Source organism: Macaca thibetana, chromosome 2 (genome assembly GCF_024542745.1).
Source record: "Macaca thibetana thibetana isolate TM-01 chromosome 2, ASM2454274v1, whole genome shotgun sequence".
Classification (NCBI taxonomy): domain Eukaryota; kingdom Metazoa; phylum Chordata; class Mammalia; order Primates; family Cercopithecidae; genus Macaca; species Macaca thibetana.
The window spans coordinates 109413126-109432130 of record NC_065579.1 but is presented as its reverse complement, the minus strand read 5'-3'; the positions used below and the strand labels follow the sequence as shown (position 1 = coordinate 109432130).

Sequence of the window (19005 nt, the reverse complement as noted above, 5' to 3'; positions counted from 1 at the left end):
TACAACAAAACAAACATGTTTAAATACAAAAGATCTTACGAGAGAAGACACTAAAAGCTAACTTGTAAATTTACTGCTAAGTGAAAAAAATGGATAATCTGGCACTCTCTGAGGCTCTGAATAGGAAAACCAATATTGCCCATGAGAAATCAAACTTCAAGTCTAAACTACATGCTGCTTAGGAAAAATATGTACTCTAATTATATGGTACACAAATTCCTAAATACAAAAAACTTACATAACAATTATTCCCAGGCCGTCGTTACTAATAGGATACATGATAGAAGCCAAAATGCAAATATATAGTGAAGAAAAACTCAAATTCTATTCTGTTCCCAGATAAATAATATTTAATAGTAAAAATCAATTCACAGTTAAAAATGACAAATACATGAGCCAATAATCTAACATGGAAAAACGCAGAAAGAAGAAAAATGAGGATTGATACTCCTAAAATTTAAACTATTAGAACAATCTTAAAAGGTTTTTTATAATTTGGTACAGAGAACCTAAGACTAAGACTGTATAAAAGAAACATATAGTTTTAAGAGAAGCAAACGAAACATCTAGAAATAAAAAGCTCAATAGATTGTTTCAGCAGCAGACCAGACAGGATCAAAAGGAAATTAGTGAACTGGAATATAAGTTTAAAGAAATTATCCAGAAAAAAGCACATACAAAATAGAAATGAATTTATATCTGGAATCACATCAGTGAAACCTCAGAACATTCGAGAGAGACTGAACACTGTAAAAGCCATCAGAGAAGGGGGAGAGTTCAGACTACCTACAAAGGTACAAGGATAAAAGTGAGAAGACAATGGAATATCTTCAAAATATTTTAATTTTGATGCTATGGAGATAAATCATCACTGTTGAGTACATACTAAATTAGGGATTTTAGACAAAGAATGAGATAATTTATCACTCTCAGATCATTCTTGGAAAAACTTCTAAAGCACTGTAAAACAAAAAGCAATTTAAAAAAAAAAATCAAAGTGACTATAAACATATAAAAATGCAGGTAAACATGTTATTTACTATAGGCAGCAACAACAGTAATAATTATTTCATGGGTTAAAAACAGTAGAACTAGAAGGTTAGAAAATATTATATGAAAGAGATGGGAGGTAATTCAACTTAACAAAATCTAAGCTTTTGTTTGCTCTGGAGGAGGGAGGAGAGCCTCACCAATTGAAACATGTTAAAAAGGCAAAGAGTAACTACTAAAGGAATAGTGTGTACTTTACATAGAATACCAAAAAAAAAGGAGAAAACCCAATCAATCCAACTGAAGGGAAAGAAAGGAAGAAAAGAGAGAGAGAGAAAGAGAGAGAGGAAAGAAGGAGGAAGGGAGGGAGGGAGGGAAGGAAGGAAAGAAGGAAAAGAAGGAAGGAAGGAAAGAAAGAAGAAAGGAACAAAGAAAAAACATGAGGAATACAGAGCATATAAAATGATGGTAGAAATATTCCAAACTTATTGGTAAGCACCATAAATTTTTAAAGATTAAACTATCAGATAACAGAAATAATAAAAACTTCGAATCCAGCTACATTCTGTTTATAAAACAAAATCCTAGTGCAAAATAATGAAAAAGGGTTGAAAATGGAGGGAAAGGGGAAAACATGGCCAGCAAATATTACCAAAATAGAGCTAATGTACCTCTGCTATTAACAAAACAAATAGACATTAAGACATAAAGCACTTTCATGTATAAAGAGGGTTATTACATAGTGACAACAGGAATGATTTCTTAGGCAGCTATAATAATCATGAACAGGGATGTCCATGGTAACATAACTTCAAAATATAGAAAGCAAAATGAACTGAATGGCACAAAAACGTCCATAAGCCTGGTGAGAGATTAACTGACATCTAAAATAGACTGAAAATAAAGGTAGGTTTGAAACACAATTTGTATACTTTGTCCAAAGGACACACATTGATCCCTGTGCCCAGCTATTAGATAATATAACTTGCTTTCAAAAACATGTGGACAAGGACTGGAAATACAAAGCAAGTTTCCACAAACACTAAAATAGATGTGTTATACAGACCACAAGGCCATTTAATTAGACTTCAATAATAAAAAGGATGGCCTCAAATCGCATATATTTGGACATTTTAAAACATGATTTAAGCATTGACAGATCAAAAAATGGTAAAAACTAGAAACTCGTTAGAGATGAATAAGAATGAAGGCCTTATATATATATTAAATTTAGAGATGCACTGGAATGCAGAGAGAAATGTATACCTAGACATATATATGCTTATAGGTATATCTATATACATATAAAATGAACCTGAAAACCTAAGCATCAAATACAAAATATTAGAAAATAAAAAACAATGTAAACTCAAGAATCATAGAAGAAAGATAAAACAAACATATCTCTGGCAGTATGAAAAGGGAGAGAGAGGGAAGGAGGCAAGAGGAAAGGGAGCAAGAGGGAGGATCAATTACAAGCTTTAAAAGGGGGCAAAATCACAAATATAGTAACATTTTTAATCAAAAGAAAACACTATCAACAATGCCTGCAATAACCTTGAAAAATGAGGTGAAATAGGCAGTTTTCTAAGAAATATAATCACCAAAACCATTTCAAAAGGAAAAAGAAAATCCAGAAATCTCTAACCACAAAAGAAAGTAATTTCATAGTTGTAAATTTATACACACAAGAAAAAACACACATATACAAATCCCACCAGTCACTAATAGTTTTATAAGTTTTACCAAATCTTCAAGAAACAGATACTGGATTCCATCTTATATAAAATGCTATGGATATTACAGAAAGAGGGAAACTGTAAGTAATTTTGTGGCAATAAAATGACCTTAATAGGAAAGCCAAATGACAGTGCAAGGAAGAAAACGTATTACCACTCTCCTTTTTGAGCATAAAAACAAAAAGTTCACCGTGTAAGTAAATTGAATTCAGCAATATGTGTAAAATATTATTACTTTTTTTTTTTTTTTTTCCTGAGACAGAGTCTAGCTCTGTTGCCAGGCTGGAGTACAATGCCAAGATAATGGCTTGCTGCAACCTTCACCTCCCGAGTTCAAGCAATTCTCTTGCCTCAACCTCCCAAGTAGCTGGGATTACAGGTGCCTGCCACCATGCCTGGCTAATTTTTGTATTTTTTAGTAGAGGCGGGGTTTCACCATGTTGGCCAGGCTGGTCTCCAACTCCCGACCTCAGGTGATACACCCGCCTTGGCCTCCCAAAGTGCTGAGATTACAGGTGTGAGCCACCGCGCCTGGCCTGTTTATGACAATGAAGGTCTATCCTGAAAAAGCAAGTATATTTTCACATTACACATTCTATATACTATTAATATATAATATATACTACATACAAAGTATGTAATATATACATACTATACATATGTAATATATACTACATATATTATGTCCAATACATACACATATGCATTATATATTTATTTCATGAAAATAAAACCATGACATATACATGATTATAGATATCATGAAATATACAAACAATACATACATATGATATGTATATATAATACATATATTATACATATCAAAACCCTGTCAGAATTCATAGAAATTAATAGCTAATTCCAAAATTAGTATGCAAGAGTAGAGTCAAGAATAACCAAGAAAACTTAGAAGTATTTTATATGTATATATATATATATTTCATGATTTAAAATTTTAAAAATATTAATGTAACTTAACATGTTAACAAATTAAGGAAAATTTTTTTGTAATGGATGTAGAACTTTCTTATGAAATTCAACATCCATTTAGATTTCAACAATAACAATGGCAACAAAAACTCTTACAAAAGTTTTCTTTAGCCTCATAAATTGTTACTACTAAAAATCTACAGCAATTATGGAATTAATAGTGATGGTTGCACAACATTGTGAATATACTTAACGCTCCTGAATTATACACTTTAAAATGGTTCAATGGTAAATTTTATATTCTTTATATTTTATGACAATAAAAAAGTCCTTTAGCAAACATACTTAACATGTAATTATTGGAGGCACTTCCTTTAAATCAGGAATGAGACATGGTTGCCTAATCTCATTGCTTCTATTTAACGATGTGTCAGAAGTATAGTGCAATAAAACAGAAAACAATAATTAAGTATGGAGATTAGAAAGTAAACGTTTCACAAATGATATTATGGTCTATGCAAAAAGTCCAAGAGCATCCATACACAAACAAGTCAATCTCAAAGAGCATTTAGCAGTGTGTTGGATACAATATTCAATATACAGAAATCAGTGATACATTCATATACTAGTACTTACAAATTAGAAAAGTAGTTTTAAATATATACTATTTATGATAGAAGAAAAACTATGGGTATGTAGGTATAAATATATAAAGTTATAAAATTGTATTAAAAGGCATAGAAAAGGCATGTAACTAAAGAGACATACTTAGTTTATTAATGAGAAGTCCAATTATTATAAAAAATAGCAATTATCTTTAAATTGACCTACCACTTACAGAAATTTTAATCAAAACCCTATCAAAATTCATGGAAATGGGCCAGGCACGGTGCCTCACGCCTGTAATCCCAGGACTTTGGGAGACTGAGATGGGTGGATCATGAGGTCAGGAGATCGAGACCATCCTGGCTAAAAAGGTGAAACCCCGTCTCTACTAAAAATACAAAAAAAATTAACCGGGCGTGGTGGCGGGTGCCTGTAATCCCAGCTACTCAGGAGGCCGAGGCTGGAGAATGGCGAGAACCCAGGAGGCGGAGCTTGCAGTGAGCTGAGATTGCGCCACTGTACTCCCAGCCTGGGCGACTGGGCGAGACTCCGTCTCAAAAAAAAAAAAAAAAAAAAAATTCGTGGAAATTAACAAGCTAGTTCCAAAATAAGTATGCAAGAGTAAAGAGCCAAGAATAATTAAGAAAACTTATAAGAAGAATAAGGAAAGGAGCTTGTTCTCCTAAATACCAAGTCATATTATAAAGCTATAATAATTTAAAAGATATGGTATTATATATAGGTATTAACAAATCATAAGATCTGGAAACAGATCTGCATATAGGTGGGAACTCAGCCCATGACTAGACTTACTTAAACAAAAAAGAAAGAAAGAAAAATTCTGTGCACTGTGTGCCTGTAGTCCCAGCTACTTGGGAGGCTGAGACAGGAGGATTTCTTGAGCCCAGGAGTTTGAGACCAGCCCAGGCAACATAGTAAGACCCTGTCTCTTAAAAAAATAAATAAATAAAAAAGGCATCTGTAAAGAGTCAAACCACAGAATAGGAAGACCCACATACAATGCATACGATTGTAAAGAAATAGTATCCAAAAGAGAAAGAACACCCAAATCAATAAGAATAGATCTAACCACCCATTCGGGAACTGCCCAATTGGAATAAAGAGGTCAGAAACCCCAAATAACCAATAAAACCATTAAAAGAGGCTCAATCTCATTAGCAATCAGGGAAATGCATACTCAATCACCAAGAAACATTTCCAATTTATCAGGTTTGGGTAAATCCTGAAGGCTTCTGCCTTCAGTAAAGATACATAAGGACATTCTCGAACACACAGTTCAAATTGCCAACTGTCAATTGAGAAAGCACCAATAAGAACTTTCTCAAAACATGAACAAACTGACCTATACATCTCCTATACTGCAGGATGTATTTTCATGCATTCTGAATGCTTCCCAGCGTTTAGAATATCTTATAAAGCCAAGTGGTGTTTCTTCTAAGCTGACAGAAATACTTCCTTACACAAGAGGGCAGCCATGTTTTCTATTGGTGTAACTGTGCCTGCAAGTCACACAGACCTATCTGGGAAAGTTCTGTGCTGAGCAGAAAGGTGTAGGGGGTTAGAGGGTGGGGGAATGGCTTACTTGGAGCAGTCTTCACAAGCAATATTCCCTGTAGTCTCCTTGATGGTGCGCTCGGAGACAAATGCCGGATATTCAGTATCACAAGGCTCCAGGGTCTGTTTCAATTTCTGGGCTGTAGGGATAGGGGGAAAAAAAAGGTAAAGAATGCAAGGCACAGGCTCAATATTGTGACTGGCAGCCCACAGCAACCCAGAACACAGTTCTGCTTCTGCTGCTCTGTGATTTTTCTAGCACAGCATAATGCATTATTTTCTAATTAGTCAAGTGATTTCATCTGCCAAGCAACTCTATAAGCTATAATTCCTCCAACAGTTGTGTTGGCTTGATCAGCTATTATTTATGCATCACAAGAATTCAAATTTCTGGGACAACATCAGTCACCGGGTCTCTGACCTCAGACTTACTCAAACTTAGCAACAACACATATGTATATCTGAACAAATGTATAAGTTATACCATATTATTTAGGGTGAGACAAAGGTCATGATACAATTGCATGGTTTTATTATAGAAAGAAAATTGAAATATGAAATAGTAAAATACGTAATGTCTTTGAAGTACAGCCATGAACCAAATCCTACTATTATGAAGCTCTTTGTCCAATAATATGCCATGTCAATTTTAAAGCACTAAATAACCCTGGTACGTGGATGAGCACATAGTAGGTGCTCAGTAGAGGCTTGGCAGTTGATTGTCCAGTGGGCAAGATCCAAAACCTCACTAGGTCTCAATTTTCTTATTTGTAAATTGAGGATAATCAAGTTCTATCAGAAGTTGATGTGAGAAGTAAATAAAACAATGTATGTTGACTACTTAGTACAGTACCTGAAACATAATGAGTGTTCAGTAAATGTCAAATAATGATAATAATAATAATAGCAACAATAACAAAGATAACAGTATCATTCTAATGAAGCCATTGTGACATTATAACGATGACAATAATGATAGACACTACAGCATAGTGGTTAAGCATGAAGGCTCTGAAGTAAGAGAAGTTTGGAGTACGAATCCCTGCTCTGCCACTTCTAGTGAATCCTCACCGTTCTCATCTGTAAAATGGGGATGCTAGTAGTACAGGTACTCTTCACAGGAGGTCTACTTGTTAGCATTGCCCCCAAGAGAACGCTTATAGATTTCCAATACCACAGTTTGTACAAAGCCTTCAGTTATTGTTTTTGTAGGAAAAAAAAATGTATTTACATTTACAATTCCAAAATTGAATAGGATTTTAACAAAACTGTGTGTGAACAAAGTCTCATGTTACATTCCAAATATAACTGGTTGGTGGGCAGAACTACAGGGAGATGTTTTGTCCACTGTCCATGTGGGATGCTGCTGGCACTAAGTGAGCCGTCAGTGCTACTGCACAAAAAACAACTGTGGGGTAACAACCAAACACTTGTGGGGTGATCAGGAAGCGATTCTAAGCATTTGTAGTATCCTAACATGATGGCTTCTTATATGTAGGCTTTTCACTGAGGTTTAACTATTTTGAGGAAATTGGTTGAGGGTTTGGGGTTGGAGCACAATGCATTTAATCTTTATTACTTAAAACAAAAGGAAGTAGACTCTTCATCAGCTCTTTCACTCAGAATATAGAATTTTCAGTAACTGATCGCTGACATTAAGGGGAAATGATCGTTCTGAGGAATAAATGAACAAAAGCATGTACAGCTCTTAGCAGACTGAAGCATGCACGCACTTTTGCCCACATACATGCATACACACAGCCTTCATGAAATGCTACTCATTAGCAAGTGTTACCATCCACAGGCCAGAGGCTGGCTAGTTTTGTAGCAGCTAAAAGCACCAATTCCAGGCAATGAATCCTGCCACTGCTGTGCGACAGCAGGTGAGCTTTTAACCGTTTTACACCTTAGTGTCCTCATCAGCTAAATGGGAATAGCAGTACCAAGCTTGTGTGGTTGTTTGAGAATCAAATGAATTACATGGACAGTAGCTGTCATGCTGTGAGTCCTGCTTAAGTGTATGTTTTTACCACCATCGTGACTCCTGCTGTACTTGTGCTATTTCATGGAGTCAGGCTTTTTGAACCATCACTTTTTGGTAGAAAAGGCAAGCAAATGGCTGCCTCTCTGACTCCTGACTCCACTGATTGTACAGTGCTGGTAGTCATTCTTCAGAAAGGCCAGGTTCCAAACCCTGTCCCTTTGTCCCCAAGATGCTAGCTCATTGGACGGAACATTAAATGCCTGCTGAATACAAGAATGACTCTCCTGAATAGTGTTTTCAAACATAAAATAGAATACGATGGGCCAAAAAATGTGAGAATCTCTGTCCCTTATGACACACTTCTTTCTTGCCTTTCAGGTGGAGGGTAAGGTGAATTTTAGGTGCTCCAGGCCCAACAGTAACAACACAGAAGAGCCACGTGGTGGGAACATCAGTCTCTTCCCAAATCTTTTTCAGTGCCTCTGTTTTGTAAGGAGGACATCTTTGTTTGACAGTAGGGAGTTTCTACCACCTTTCTATCTTTTACACTCCTTCCTTTCATTTGCTCTCCTCTCCCTTTAAGCTGAAGAGGCCAAACACAAAGCTCATAGGATCTGGCTAAAATTTGGTCACACTTTTTATTTTCATGATTCTTATTTTCACAACTGATTTCTCTGTATGGCAAATCATTCTGGTTTTCAGTTTACAAAACTTTCTTTTCATAGTTAAATTATTTGAATTTAAAAAAGTGAGTCCGTTGAAACGAAATAAAGATTTAAGTATACAATAGCTTAGGTTATAAGTGGAAGCGGCACAAGGATGCAGACGGAATATAAAAACCTAATGATGGCATAACAGCTAAATTGGTGGAGAAATTGCTGCGTTCCAGATGCTATCCTGCTTAATATGTATTAATTTATTTAATAGTAATATGACAAAATTAAAAAATAAACTATGAGGTATGAACAGTTGTTATCTGTTTTGCAGATGGTGAATGGAGGAAAAAGAACGAGGGTAAATTGCCCAAATTCATCCACTGAGTATGTGGCAGAACCAAAATTTGACCTTGGGCTGTCTGGCTCCAGCGTGTGTATGTTTAACTGCTCTGTGAAGTTTGGCCAATGAAAAAAAATAAGAAAGGTCTTTGGGTCAGGCTGAGATAGGCAGCACACGTGATTTGAATAAGCCTGATAATTGCACCATCTCTAATTCTAATTGTCTGGGCCCAGTTACGATGGAATGGGTCCAGTACTCTCAATGGTGAGACTCATTTGGCTCTGATCCTTTCTGGGGATGAAATTCTTTTTCCTTTGACAATCGTAGGGCACTCCATGCTGATATAGTGATAAACCGTTGGGTCTATTTGCAGCACGACTATTGGCTGGAAGTTGCTTGATGTGCTTTTGGGAAACGTGAATTATCCTATAAAGCCATGGTCACATTTAATTTAAATAACATGGCTAGAACGTACTTTGTCTAGAGTGCTATGGAAAACACCACATATATGTGCAGTCACTATTATTTATCTATGGAGTTTCAAACCAATAACCGAGGCTGCTTGCAATCTACTGGATACTATTTTTGTTGTTGTTGTTGGAGACAACAGTCTCACTCTGTCCCCCAGTCTGGAGTACAGTGGTGTGATCTCGGCTCACTGTAACCTCCGCCTCCCGGGTTCAAATGATTGTCCTGCCTTAGCCTCCCAAGTAGCTGGGATTACAGGCATGCACCACCATGCTTGGCTAGTTTTTTTGTATTTTTAGTAGAGACAGGGGTTTCACCATGTTGGCCAGGCTGGTCTTGAACTCCTGGCCTCAGTGATCCGCCCATCTTGGCCTCCCAAAGTGCTGGGATTACAGGTGTGAGCCACCATGCCTGGCCCTATTGGATACTGTTTTAAGTCTTAGGCACTCAGAACTCACATCTTACAAAGCTGTAGGTAGTCAAGGATCACTGAGCTCAGTTTGGCTGACTCCTTCTTTTTCCAGAAGGGAAAAATGAGGTTCCAGAAGCAGACACTGCCTGCCGTGGGTCCCACAGAGAATGACTCATCACAATCATCATTAACTCACACAGCAAACCACCACCACCTTCACCATCAATCTTAACTATGCACTTACTACATGCCAAACCCTGTGCCAGGCCCTTAGCATGGGCAAAATCCTCATCACCACAGAATAAGCAAGTCCTTGCTACTGTCCCATTTTGCAGATGAAGAAACTAAAGCTCAGAAATGAAGACACTCGCCCAAGGTCACACTGCAGTGAATGATGGGGTCCAGATGTGAGCCTGGCCCTCACATCCTGGAGCCCACACTGCTGTGCCTCCTGTCCCAGTTACGCCGATGTCACCATGACCTATCACCCACTCACAATGAAGCACCCAAGGGAGCATCCGCACAAGTGAATTTCTTTACTTTTCCCTTAGCAACAAATGTCCCTGATGAGAATAACTGACTTGGGTTCACAGTAATTATGTGCAGACAATTGGCAATGAATAGATTTGCCATTTGAAAAGCCTTCCTCTTCTTTTGTTTCTGTGAATGCACCCCTGTTCACAACCGGGTGCCAGCAAGCTCTGTTCTCTTTGTGCAACTTCACCAAAATGATACCTTTGTGATAATCAAGCAGAAATGGGCTTCCACAGTCCCCTTCATTAAGGAAATGGAGCAGATAAACAGTGTAATTATGGATTCCATTTTTAACTAAAACAAAGATGTATGTCTCAGCTCAGGGTCTTTATCTAGTGAGGGAATGGTAAATTTAGAATGAAGAAACCTTGCAAGCCAATAGCATATGGTGCCTGACACATTTCCCTCCTTATGCCGGGTCTGGGATTTATATTTACATTTAATAAGATATCCCAATGACAGCAATCCTGTGGATGAATGAGTTCACCTTTGCTTCTTTTCATTTCTTCATCCATAAAATGGAAAAAGTCATATGATGCCCAGCAGAGGGCTGTCGGCTGGAATGAGACAATTCCAGTGCAGTAGCTGCGGCTCTCGCTGTCATCATTAGCTGAGGGAGGTCTTGGCTTAGGTCTGAGTCCATTGCCTCTTAGCTGTCTGACTTAGGTGCTTCAGAGAGGCTTGGCAGGAAATTCTAGCAGTCCCCACCTCTCAGGTATGTTGAACGGATCTGAAGATAATCTATGTGCCAGCTCTCTGGAAATGGCAAAGCACTTATGTAGCAGCACACCATGCATCAACGATGCAATTAGGTGACAAGGTCTCTCTGTAGTCTGTGGAAAGGAGGCCTCACAGTCTGGCAGTGGAGTCAGAGGACATGCTGAAATGATCTATTCAGGGTCCTTTCTACAAAGCTCCTTAAGACAGAAAATAGAGAACTAAAGCACCATATTATTCCTTTCAGCTGAAAACTGGACCACTTTTGGTCCAGCTGGGGTGGGGGTGGCGAAATTGCAGAATGGGAGCCTTCACAAGTTATCTCTCAACATCGCGGGTGCAGAGATCACACCCTGCTCCTTCAGTCACTGTCCCCTACTCTGCACCCCTCAGTCGGGGCCAGGGTTTCTCAACAGTGGCACTATTGATATTTTGAGTGGGATATTTCTTTGTTATGGGGGCTGTCTTGTGTGTTGCAGGATATTTAGCTGCATCCCTGGCCTCTAGCTACCAGATTCTAGTAAGAACCCTCCCTCCCATGCTGTGACAGCAGACATGTCTCCAGTCATTCCCCTGGGAGGCAAAACTGCCCCCATTTGAAAACCACTGTTCTAGGCAAAGATCATAGTGAATGGCATTCAGTAACAATTCTAGAATCCATAGGACCAAAATAACAGTATGGCTAGATGTCTGTGGTGGCAGGTCACGGAAAAGAGAAACAGGTCAAGGTGAGGATGAGGGAAGTGGGAGTGAATGCAGACACGAAGAGAAGGGAACGTCCTCCCTAGGTATGAAGAAGAATGCCAAAAAGTAAACCACTGAAAATAACAAGCTTGCTGCCCTCAGCCCTGTGCAAACTCCTAAGAAATAACCAGACATCTCAGTTAAAAAAACCACCGCCACCACCCAAAGCATGAGTGCTCACCCACCATGCATGGCGTACTTGCACAAGGGCTTGGCATGCATTGCTTAATCCACTTCTCACAGCCACATTATGTCTATTGTTTCCTCTGCTGACAAACGGAACCAAAGCCGAGAGAGACCAAGTGACTTGCCCAGAACCTCACAGCAAGCAAGAAGCAGAAAAGGCTACCCAGGGTTCCTAACCACTAAGTTCAAAAGCTGCTATGGCCTCTGAGAGCTCACAGTTTGATTCAGAGGGAGAGGGGATTTGTCTCCAGGTCACTGGTGCCACAGAGAGAGCAGCCATTTAACCAACTTGCAACCCATTTTCTTGGCCTCTATTGATTTTCTTATTTTAAAAAAATATCATTTATCTCTCTTCACTCCTATTAGTAAAACTGTGGAAAAGTGAGTCAAATAAGAAAAGCAAATGGTAAAAGATAGCCAAGTGTCCATTTAGTAGGTCCCTCCTCATCTTTCTTTTTTCAAATCATGTGCAATTTCAACAAAAGCAAGTTGACACTACAGGTAAAATTTCCTTTCGGGGACAAGACAGTCCTCTTCGCCTAACTCATATGTTGGTGTTTGTTTATTGACTCCCTATTTCCCATACCAACTGCTGACCCTAATTAGCTCCCTATCTCCTTCCTCCCACCATTTTATGTGTTTTTGTGTATATACAGTTTTGTATCTTGGGCTTTGTCTTGTTTTGTTATAATTTCATGAGCATTTCTTAATTTCATCAAAAAGTTTTCAGAAACAGAATAAATTGTCTTTCTGTGGATGGGCTGCAATTTATTTTAAAACAGCCTTTATTGTTAGCCATTTAAATGTTATCAGTATTTGCAATTATAAATTCCCTGGTGATGATCATCCTATCATAGAAACCTTTGTTCCCATCCAGGTTTATGTCCTCAGGCTAATTTATACAAGTGGGATTTGAGGCAGTCACTGTCACTCAGTACCCAACCCAGCAGGGAGGAGCAAGAACTGAGTCCAAGCCCTGGGGGTCACCAGACCAATGTGCGTGTGTGTGGATGCAAGCAGAGCACAGGGGCCCTGCTCCACTGGGCTGTCAGTGTCCCAGGGCAGAGCCAAGCCTGAACAGGCATGGATTAGGCTCCCAGTTATCAGAGAGTGAACTATGCAGGCATCAGCAGGGGCAGGACTCACTCAGCAGATTCTGCTCCATCTCATGTTCTAAGCAGAAATCAGAGAGTTCTTGGATTCCAGCAAAATGAGCCTATTTGTAAGTTACAAAGCCATGACTATAGTGACCCTAATGGTCATGCTTAGCACCAGAAAGATTTGTTAGGATATTGAATCAGCAAAGATAAAGCACCTACTGTGTGCTCAGCACCAGTTAGATGTTAAGAGAGAACAATATTTAAAACATAGCTCCTACCATCAAGAAATGCTAGGTTAGCGCAAAACACACACAGTGAGGCAATAATGTTAAAGAAGACATAGGATAACGCATGAGCTGACTGGGGCAGGAGCAAGAAGAAAATGTTCATTCTGCCTGAGGGAGTTGAGGGAATCCTCACAGACTGGGATCTTAAGGGAAAGGAAAGGGAATGTTAGATTAAAATAGATCCAGCATCTGGGGAAATGCTGATATGTGACTAATCAATCTCTTTTTTAAAAGACAGATAGTTAGAAATAATAAGAATGGTAATAGCCTACTAGTCCCTGGCCTCCCAGGTGGGAAAATGAACATGAATGCATGAAGGCAAGAAAGAACAGAGTGTATCTGAGAAACAGCACGTGAGTGGGCAGGCCTGGGGCAGACCGCTGGAGCCAGCGTTCATTAAGGATCACTGGATTTGTAGGCAATCATCATCACTGTCATGGTCATAGTGTCACCACTGTTATAATTACAGATACTTTCTTTTATTTATTGATTTTCCTTCCAACTTTTATTGTAGGTGTGGAGGGTACATGTGCAGGTTTTTTACATGGGTCAACTGCATGTCTTGAGGGTTTGGTGTACAGATTATTTCAGCATCCTGGTAGTCAGCGAAGTACCCAACGGGTCGTTTTTCCATCCTCACCCTCCTCCCACCCTCCACCTCAATTAGGCCCCAGTGTCTGTTTTCCCTTCTTTGTGTCCATGTTTACTCAATGTTTACCTTACTTATACGTGAGAACATGCGGTATTGCTACTATTTTTTGAGGACTTATGTTTCAGTCACTGTGGTCAGCACGTAACATGATTTCTCATAGCATTAAACACACATGCACACAGACACACAGACTCACTTCCTAAGATAAATATTATTTTCCCCACTGTGCTTAGCAAAGGGAAACTGAGCCTTGGAGACAGATCAGCTGACATGCCCAAGGTCAACCTTGAGCCGGGACTGAAACCTATTCTGATCTAACTCCACAACCCATGCCTCCAAGAGTCTCTACTAATTACACCCTCCTCAAATCATCAAAGGTATTTGAGGAGGGAGAGGAATGTCATCAGATTTATGTTCTATGAGGGTAACTGTGAAAATGAAAATAGAATGGCTAATCATTCATTTAGCCTGAGACACAGGCAGTGTGTCTGTCTCTCTTCTATTTCAGCATTGCCCATGAGCTTTCTGAAGAATTTACCTGTGCAATGTATGACCTCAAAGCCTTAGTTAAGGAAACAGGTCAAGATGTACATTCAACATGGGCTGAATGAAGCCTGTGGAATTCTGTGTCAGACTAGATAGCACAGCACTTAGCACAAAGGGTGTCTTTTTGCTGACAGAGCTGAAAAATCATCACTTTGTCCTGGGGAATTTTCTGAGCCAGCACATCCCTGATGAAAAGTAGCCGATGAACCTAGCCCTCATCCCTCCAAGCTGGAAAACAGAAACCAGTTGCCGCTCACCTTTAGCTGTCATATCGGAGTGCCACCAACTGCAGAGGTTAAACTCCACCAGGAACCTAAACAGATCGTGGAAAAGCCCAATGTTACTTCGTCATCCATGCCTGTATCACAGAACAGTGACTTTCTGTATTCTTCAGCATCGCTTACCTCATTTGAGAACATCACAATTTGCAGATATCAACACAGTTGGCTGAGTTATCACTGAATATTCACTGGGGTTTATCTTTCTTGTGAAAGGCTATTTTATCCCCAAAGCCAGGTTCACCTGGACTCAAAGATTCCTAGATGAGGAATAACCTGCTGTATAGGCTGAAATACTTTCCTCGTTATTGTTCACCAGTTATTCAATCTTAGTATCATCTAATTTGATTCCACAGTAAAAAGCCAATTTCTAATGAGCTTCTCCTCCCTTAGTTCAGAAATACAGACAGAATATTCTCCTCTGCCAAGACTATGATCTATAGTAATGAAAGATGCTTTCAAAATGAATACTGCTACTTGAACTTGTTTAAGCCCCCTCCGTGTGTGTGTGTATAGAGGGAGGTGGAACAGACTTCTCTCTACGAAATTAGGTCTCATGCAACCTCATAAAAATCAACATTTCTCAATGGCTGGTAAAGAATACAAAAACAATACAAATTATCCTCCAAATAGATGAAGAGAGATCAAAATTCGGTCATTTGTTTTTCAGGCTTATGGCTACTATTCCTAGCAGCTCTCTCTCAATCTAAATCCCACTATTATTGTTAAGGTTCTTTCTCTGCCTCATGTGTATATGGAGAATTTACTTCCCATTTGAATTCACAAACTGTATTAAATTAATAGAGGTTGCCTTAAATTAAGAGGACAGTGACTATCCATCAAATGGCATGAAATTTGCCTCAAACCCACAGAAGTGGAGTCTAAGCAGGGGAAATAACAATGAGAGAGTTTGGTGCAACTTAAACCATCTTGTTTACATGTTCATCTATGAAATTCTTCCCTTTTGTGTGACACAGTGTTTCTGTAATGTGTCTAATATCTAGTCTGAAAGTCAAGACTTTCATCTTTGTGCCATTTCAAGTGTTACTTAAGTCATAGATGCAACGAGCACCTCCAAATAAGACCATAGTTTGACAGGAAAAACAATGAAATCACACCTGAGGAAGCCCCCAGCCCTAGCGGACAATCTCACACATCTCCCATTCCTGCACAGGCCAAGGCAGCCAAAGTAGCCTGGTGGACAGTCACAGCAGTGTGCTCTTCTGACCACAGCCCACCCAGGCTGCAGTCAAAACAGCCAGACATCCATGTGAAATTGAACAGTAACCACAATAAGTAAATTTAGTTGTATACTGCAAACTGTTAATCTGCTAAAGTATGACATAATAGCCAAAGGAGTGATCATGAATCACTTAATAAAAGATCATTTTTGGTCTCTGTGTTCAATATTTTGAGCTGTTCAATGAAGAGAGAGCACTAGGAATCTAACGGTTATTGAAAGCATGACTCACAATCTCTAAGTTCACTTTATGATACAAAAAGGAAAATATTAATCCTTTTCAAAAAGGCAGATTTTACTTACAAGACAAGTTCTGTCATGATCCATTTTACTGCAGAGAGGAAGGCATTATAAGGCTGAAGAGAAGAATTCAGTACATTAAAAACAATGTATTGCACACAAAATTTGTAGCTTAATTTAGGGCTTTACATAAGGACAATGTTATTCTTCTAGAGAGATTGATATCATGTTAAAAAACAGTGGCGTTCTAGCTAAGGGAAGAAAATTGTTGGATACTGTATCCTAAAACCAACATTTTAAAACTTTGAACTCCACTCCAGTGAGATGTGATTTACAAGTAAAATAAACCTGATCTAATACAAGGGTTATCAGTAGGAGGAAAAAGGAAGTTCAGCACCCGATGCTTAAACCTTTACCCTCTAGGGGCTAATATTTTGAAGCTTAATGCTGAGGGGGCTGGAATCATATAACTAATTTCAAATGGTAATTTGCAGGGCAGCCTCTTGGAAAGGTGATTCCCTGTTCTCCATCACTGTATGTCATTCATTAAAATAAGCAAAAATTGCGTACACCTGATTTTAATGCCGTCCATGAATTATGTAGGATTTAAGCTGCCTTTTTTCACACTTACATATTTGGACTTGAAAAAAATGATAACCATATAAACATGTGATTTTATCCTTGCTGAAAATCCCCTTCACTCTATAAAAGAAGGCATTGAAAGCCTAATCTTTATTTCAGAATATTTTAATTTAAAAAAGCAGTTGGATTGTTTACTCTGTGATATTTCCTATGTGGATAATTCAATTTCCTGAATTCTGGAAAATACCAAGTCTCCCCCTCAGTTGGTTCTTTGTACCTAGCTATGCCAGTTATGTGACTGGGGCGTGGACTTGAGAGACAGGCAATGACACTAGCAAATCCCGGGCTCTGGGCTCCAGATGTCAGGTCCAGAAGAATCTCAGAACCTTCTATGGTTGCCTTTAGATATCAGAGAAGTGAAATGCATGCCAAATCCTGGCTCTGCAGCTAGAGCTGCTTAATCCCACCTTCTGAGCATTTTAATTATAAGAACTAGAAGTGAGAATGGAGGAATTATCCAGTTTTAAATGAAACAAGAACAAATTTACATGCCCCCAATCATTCTCAAAACTTTCCCAGTCCGGCCAGAAAGTAAATGTGCAGAACAACAACAACAACAATGCTGAGGCTCTTCCAAGCCCACCCAGATTTCAGACTTGGTGTATCTCTTGCTCTGATTCGACTGAGTGCTTCCACATCATTCCTTGAATCACAGGGTTCTGGGCCGCCAGGATTAGGGTCAGATAAGGATGTGAACTTTTAACAGTTTCCTGAAACCACACTTTGCAGTCCTGCGGTTCTGCCATTACATTTTATGGCTTGAAAAATAATCATCTTGCTTTCAAAAAGACCGGCGTGGTCAGACTATGGGACAATGTTGTGTCTTTGTACCTGCTGGGATGGGTAATGTGGGTCAGGGGGAGGAGAGAGTAAATAAAAGGATTAAGGAAGCTTTGGAGGTTGAGGGGGAAAGAGGGCAGTAGCAGGGGCAGCTCGCTCTGAGGCCAGGGGAAGGCATTCCGTGCCAGGCATTGGCTCAATATATGAATAAACAAAGGGATTATGCAAATATGGGATTAAAAAATTTAAATGCACATTATCATTTAAAAGCATAAAGCCACTAAGCTTTTAAATCTAATGATGAAAACATACCTTAGGAACGTTTAATGTCTGGAACTATTCATGCTAAGGTTAGGGGAGTTGGGTTTAGAAAGACATAGTGAGTCTCACTAAAAAGCTGTATTTTTCAAAATATTCGTCCCTTTAGTTGCCTCTCACAAATGGGCCAGCTCTGAATCATTTCTTGCTCCCTCAGTGTAGGAGAACCGTGTTAATTATTTGGTTTTTAAATAATCCCCTTGTAACATCTTACATCTGCAAATTAGAAAGTATATATATTTTAAAGCCAAAATAGCTTTTAAACGTTGTGTTTCAAACAAAATTTTAGGTTAATTTTTGGTATTTACAAAACAATAGCATTGTAAGGGTTATATTTAAACACATATGACAGACTATCCAGAGGTACACTAGATCTTTTTTTTTTTTTCTGTGGTTTTAGGTATTGCTGGCCAAATTTACATTGTCTATGCATTGTAAATTACATTTTTAATTTGGGAGTAAGTGATAACAGTTAATTTCTGGCCATCTGAAAGCCAGTTTCTAATGGCACAATAGCTATGCTGATTGATCCTCATCTGTGACATCACCAAGGAATCAGCTCCAGGGAAAACGATGCTGAAACCCAGTGGCATGATTAGGGGAGAGGGAGTATCTGTGATCAAAATGGGAATTAGGACACAAGCTCACAACTCCATTACAAACTAAAAGGAAAAGTTCTGTTGAACAAAACCAAGTTATTTTACATACAAATGGGAGAATTAACAAAACTTCTCCCTTTTTCTATCCATCACAAGGGGGTTGCTGCATTAATCCATCAAAGGCTTTAGACCCATTTTTCACTCATATGATCACTGGATTTGAGTTGAAACAGCAGTGACATTTTTTAATTTTAATTTTTTTTTTTTTTTTTGAGAGGCAGGCTCGCTCTGTTGCCCAGGCTGGAGTGCAGTGGCATGATCTTGGCTCACTGCAACCTCTGCCTTCCGGGTTCAAGCAGTTCTCCTGCCTCAGCCTCCTGAGTAACTGGGATTATAAGCACATGCCACCATGCCTGGCTAAGTTTTGTATTTTTAGTAGAGA

General features: G+C 38.8%; 1 protein-coding gene across 4 annotated transcripts in view; it reads right to left on the bottom strand.

The window, feature by feature from the left end:
* CACNA2D3 (calcium voltage-gated channel auxiliary subunit alpha2delta 3) overlaps nt 1-19005 on the bottom strand; it is a 938743-nt gene that overhangs the window by 44855 nt on the left and 874883 nt on the right. For all 4 annotated transcript variants that reach the window (XM_050781062.1, XM_050781063.1, XM_050781066.1 and 1 more), the window contains 3 exons: nt 16288-16340; nt 14724-14779; nt 5869-5980 (listed from right to left, as the gene is read on the bottom strand). In XM_050781062.1, coding sequence (XP_050637019.1) covers nt 5869-5980; nt 14724-14779; nt 16288-16340 — 221 coding nt within the window. The remainder of the gene's footprint in view (nt 1-5868; nt 5981-14723; nt 14780-16287; nt 16341-19005) is intronic.